We start from the raw sequence: 5204 nt of genomic DNA, 5'->3' as shown, positions 1-5204 counted from the left end.
CCTGACAGGTAATCAAACTACCTGACAGGTAATCAAACTACCTGACATGTAATCAAACTACACCAGATAGTTGGTGATTTAATGTTTGGAGCTCTACAACCAAGACGTTTCTTTTGATCTGTGCTCCTTCAGTTCATCTTCTTTCATCGTGTTGACACCCCCCGCCCCCCCCCCCCCCGCGCGTTGTCTTTTTTTCTCTCTTTGCTTGACCTCTCCTTCCCTGCATGACCTCCGTCTACCCTCTCTCTACGATCGCCCTCCATCTTTTGCCTCTCTTCACCTCACTTTTTTCTTTTTAAATTTCCCCTCTCTAATCATTCATATGGCATCTCTCCAACCCCTACCCCCACCTGTGCAGCAGCCCACCGGACCAGCATGTCTCCTCCAAGCCCCCGCTGAGCTCCTCTGTCATGACATCACGCATCCTGCTGCGGCAACAGCTCATGCGGGAGCAGCTTCAGGAACAGGAGCGGCGCGAGCAGCAGAGGCAACGGTCCTCCCAGTACCCACAAACCACAGCGGCCCAGACCCCCGCCATCAATGTCAGCGCTCCCATCAGTTTACCACCTGCTGCCCAGGTGCCCATGGAGGTGCTCAAGGTAAGCAGCCGTGGCTCCAGCTGCTGAGGGGCTTTCATTCGCAGACTTATTTCTGTATGAAGTTTCCATGTCAGGAAAATGTGTGCGTCACGGCTGCAGCCTGAATGGTCCAGCTGTATTAATAGAGTTCTGTGACTCGTGCGCAGACACTCAGGCAATCGTGGTTTTACTATGCCCGTGTGTAAAACTTGAAGAGAAAGCACGGGGAGTGAGTGAAGTGTGTTAAAAAGCGTATTTGGGGATTATCTTTCCTGAGAGAATTCCTCTTTAATGCATGCTGTGCCTCCAGCCATTTGGATTTAGCCATCTTTAATCCTATTTGCTCGGCTACGTTCACATCTTTTCATAGCTTTGATTCTCCGGCAGTCTGAGGGACGGAAGGCGTGTTGAGATTTTCTGTATGAGTAGAGAACATTGTTTTTAACGCTAGACTTCAGTCAGACTATTTGGTAAGTTTTACTCTTTCTTTTGCATGTTTTTTTTTTTTTTTAAAGAGATTGAAATCTTGTTTAGGTTTTTAAAGGAATGGGTCAGTTGATGTTGTGTAAGTGGACAACCAGACTTTTAGACTATTTGCTTTTTTTCTTGATCACTTTTCTTGTAGTTGTTGGACTCATGAAAAGCTCTGTGTGTACTTTGAAAGGTTTTAGCATTGAGTTTGTGTGCTTAAAAAAAACCAAACTACTTTTTATACATTGTTCTGAATGAGCTGAGGTGTTACATGTGTTGATAAATCTTTCTTTCTAGATCCTTTGTTTCAGACTTTTTGCTTTTGACCCTCCTTTTTTTAAAGCACAAGTTTGTGAATCCATTAGAAATAAAGACCTGCAGAAATATCAAACTGCATTTGTGTATTTAGAATCAATATATCAAATATTCTTGATCGCTAGTCTGATTTTTGTACAACACGAAATGAGTCTTAACTTCTCTTTATTGGCCTCTATAGATCAATTGTAGTTGCTTTACAGGCAGTACTCAGATGATTTCAGAGTTTAAGACAAATGACCTTTCTGTTGAGCCCAAACATGGATGAAAACACCTTTTAGTTGAACTTCCTTATTGTCGGAGATGTACTGTGTGTTCACGGGAGACAGCTGTCATATTTTGCTCCATCAGCACCCTCAGTTTAACCAGAACAGGCAAATGTTGCATTTACTGACTCTATGGAAGAAAGAAACAGTCGGAGAAACAGGTTTTATTCATGGGTTGTTAGAAGAATGTGTAAAGAAAAAAAAGCTGTACTACCCTAAACAGGAACTTAATTTCCCTCATTTTCATAAAATATTATTGCATTATAACCTATATACACTCGTGTATGTAGTTTTTTTTTCTACTCATTCATTCATTTTTAGTATATCTTTATTTTTAATGCATTATTTTATGTCATCTACATTGGGGGAGTGGTGACGCAGAGGTTAGAGAAGGTGACCTGTGATTGGAAGGATGCCTGTTTGCCTCCCTGGACCGACAACATCAAAATGTGGGTGGAAAAGGTGAAACACCCACACCTGTCTCCACCCTCATTTGCCCCACTCTGGGTCCTTGAGCAAGGCCCCTTACTCCCACCATCTGATCCCCTGGGCACCCTAGATAGCAGCGCTCTGCTCCACACAGAGGGCTGCGGTTGCTCCGTGGTCTGTGGTTGCATCGACATCCGGCATAAAAATACACAGCCTGGCCAAAAAAGAAGTCGCCACCTGGATTTAACTAAGCAAATAGGTATGAGCCTCCTCTTGGATAATTACTGCATGGGCAATCATCTTTCAGCTGGCAACAAGTTCTTTAACCCCAACTGGTGCAATGAGTTGCTTCTCATTTCTTAAACAACCATGTTGAAAGACACATCGCATGGTCGTGGGAAATATGTCAGTCTGTTTGAGAAGGGTCAAATCATTGGCATCAAGTAGAGAAAACATCTAAGGCGACTGAAGAATCTACTGAAACTGGTTTAAGAACTGTCCAACGCATTTTTAAAAACTGGAAGAATAGTGGGAACCAGTGGTGTAGTCTGCATTTTTGTAGTGGGTATACTGCGGTAAAGTTAGTTTTACATTGGACACCACTGAAGCCACGGAGCACGAATGTCCAACGTCCAATGTAAAACTAACTTTACCGTGGTCGGTCTGTATATTGTGCTCAGAACCCAAAGTACATTAGTTAGTACAATGTAATCGTCAATTTATGTTGATTTTTAAGCTGATGCTTATATTTGAATAAATGTACAACAAACTTTGTACAACAGTTGGCTTTGTATTAAAAATATGTCGTAGAATTTATAAAACAGTATCAAAGCAAAACATGTTCAAGCATTAAGCAGTAAGTACAGAAGCATTAATTATACAATAACTTGCTGGATAAACAAATGTAATAAACAAGCATACCAATAGATTGTTACAGAAGCGTTGATCTGCTGTTTAACTTATCATGACACATGCCTATTGATATGTCATGCATCACTGGGCACTTTTAAGTGAGTATACTGCAATTTTTGAGCTTTACCCACGTATCACATAGACCACACCACTGGTGTCTTCGAGGAAGAAATGTGGCTGGAAAAAAATCCTGAATGATCGTATCAGCGATCACTTAAACATTTGGTGAAATCAGATCGAAGAAAAACAACAGTAGCACTCAGGGCTGTGTTTAATAGTGAAAGTAAGAGCATTTCCACATGCACAATGTGAAAGGAACTCAAGGGATTGGGACTGAACAGCTGTGTAGCCTTAAGAAAACCACTAATCAGTGAGGCTAACTGTAAAAAAACGGCTTCAATTTGCTCGGGAGCATAAAGATTGGACTCTGGAGCAATGGAAGAAGGTCATGTGGTGTGATGAGTCCAGATTGACCCTGTTCCAGAGTGATGGGCGCATCAGGGTAAGAAGAGAGGCAGGTGAAGTGATGCACCCAACATGCCTAGTGTCTAGTCATCAATGCAAGATCTTTGTGAAAAATTAATGCAACACTGGATGGAAGTAGATCTTGTGACGTTGCAGAAGCTCATCAAAACAATGCCACAGAGAATGCTGCTGTAATCCAAGCTAAACATGGTCCAACGAAATATTAATGTGTGACCTTTTTTTTGGTGGCAACTTTTTTTTTTTTGACCAGGCAATGTAATTGTCAAGTCTTTGTGCGACTTACAATAGTTTGCTGTGATGACCCCTGAAGAAGGGAGCAGCCGAAAGAAAAAAAAAGTGTCATCTACATTGGGACGCTGTAGCACCCTCAGCACCCCCAGTTCTCACTGCGCTAAGAAACAGCAAACCATTTATTTCTGTCCTTGAAGAAGCTTTATAATCGAGCTCCACAATACAGTGACGTTGGCTTCTTTTATAACAAACTTATTAAGTGTATTACTCTGACTGTGAGCCACTCGACCAGTCAAGTTGTTGACCCCCCTCTCCCCACCCGCCCCAGCATAGTTCCACCGCCCACTTTAAAATCTGCTGTAGATTATGTGAAGTTGTTTAGAGCCCTCAGAAAACAAATGGGAGCTTTTGAATGAGGGATAGATCAAAGCTTTAGCTGTGTTTGTAAAATCTCTTTAAAAAAACCCCAAAAAAACAGAATTGGACTTGTTGAGAACTCTTTGTTGAGTTTAATCTGTCTGCAGCACATTCGGAGATTTCATGGTTTTGTGCTCAGCCGTGCTGCTGCATGTGTGTGGCATGGGCCCTGCAGTGAAGCACAAATACAGTATATCCATTCAAAACATTGCCTTATGCCATGCAGCATAAACACTGCTGACTTCCATAATCTGCAGCTCTTTGAGAGGTTTAGGACGCCCCCTCCCTGAACCCTCACCCTGTGTACAATACATGAATTTGGGGGTAATTTCTCAGTTTTTGCTAGAGCTTACAGGCATTCCTCTTTGACTGAAGTCTTCAAATGAAAAGGCCGTTCCAGCTTGGTGCTGTTGAGCTGGGTTAACCTGCTCCCCTGTCTGTGCGTAGATTAGCAGAGTCCCTGCAAAGCTCAGGGGTACCAGGCAGAGCTGTTGAACCTCAGAAAGTGCAAATATTAGGCTCAGATGAGTTTATCTAAAGACTGATTGGACCCTTAATTAACCAACTGACCTCTGACCCTGTGGGGAATAAGTATGGGATCAGTTTGGGGATCAGGACAAAGTTGAGCACAGCCTTACCACACACTGAACGCTAATTCAGTGAAGAATGCCTGTAATTAGCTCCCACTGCTTTAATGCCGTGGCGTATTTAGAGAGAATAAATACAGCTTTGAAAGAGTTAAATAATGATTTTGTAAAGATTTATAATGCAGTGACAACAGAACAATAAACTCTACCACATCGTTGCTCGTAAATCAACAACTGTGTCTTTCTTTTTCAGACTCATTTAATATGGATTTACACCTTTAATTCAAAATGTAATTGTACATTTTTCATTTCCTACCTAGCCTAACTAATAAAGCTACATTTCAGCATGTATTCACTTTCTCAGCAGCTTCACTGCAGCTAATTTACAACTGTAGCAGTGGAGTTGAGGCCAGTGTTATCCAACATTTATTACTAGAAGGCACAGAGTCCTGATGCATGCTCAGTAATTCATCCATCCATCCATCCATCCATCCATCCATCCATCCATCCAT

At 42.0% G+C, this 5204-nt stretch overlaps 1 protein-coding gene across 4 annotated transcripts in view; it reads left to right on the top strand.

The window, feature by feature from the left end:
• The window catches only part of mitfb (melanocyte inducing transcription factor b), a 49655-nt gene that overhangs the window by 22860 nt on the left and 21591 nt on the right, over window positions 1–5204 (top strand). For 3 of the 4 annotated variants that reach the window (XM_037684014.1, XM_037684012.1, XM_037684011.1), the window contains exon 2: window positions 359–599. In XM_037684014.1, coding sequence (XP_037539942.1) covers window positions 359–599 — 241 coding nt within the window. The remainder of the gene's footprint in view (window positions 1–358; window positions 600–5204) is intronic. The other variant, XM_037684013.1, reaches the window with a different exon arrangement.

The sequence above is a fragment of the Nematolebias whitei genome, chromosome 11 (assembly GCF_014905685.2).
Source record: "Nematolebias whitei isolate Nwh7 chromosome 11, NemWhi1, whole genome shotgun sequence".
Lineage (NCBI taxonomy): Eukaryota > Metazoa > Chordata > Actinopteri > Cyprinodontiformes > Rivulidae > Nematolebias > Nematolebias whitei.
Note: the sequence above shows the minus strand (reverse complement) of the source record. Positions and strands in the feature narration are given on the sequence as shown.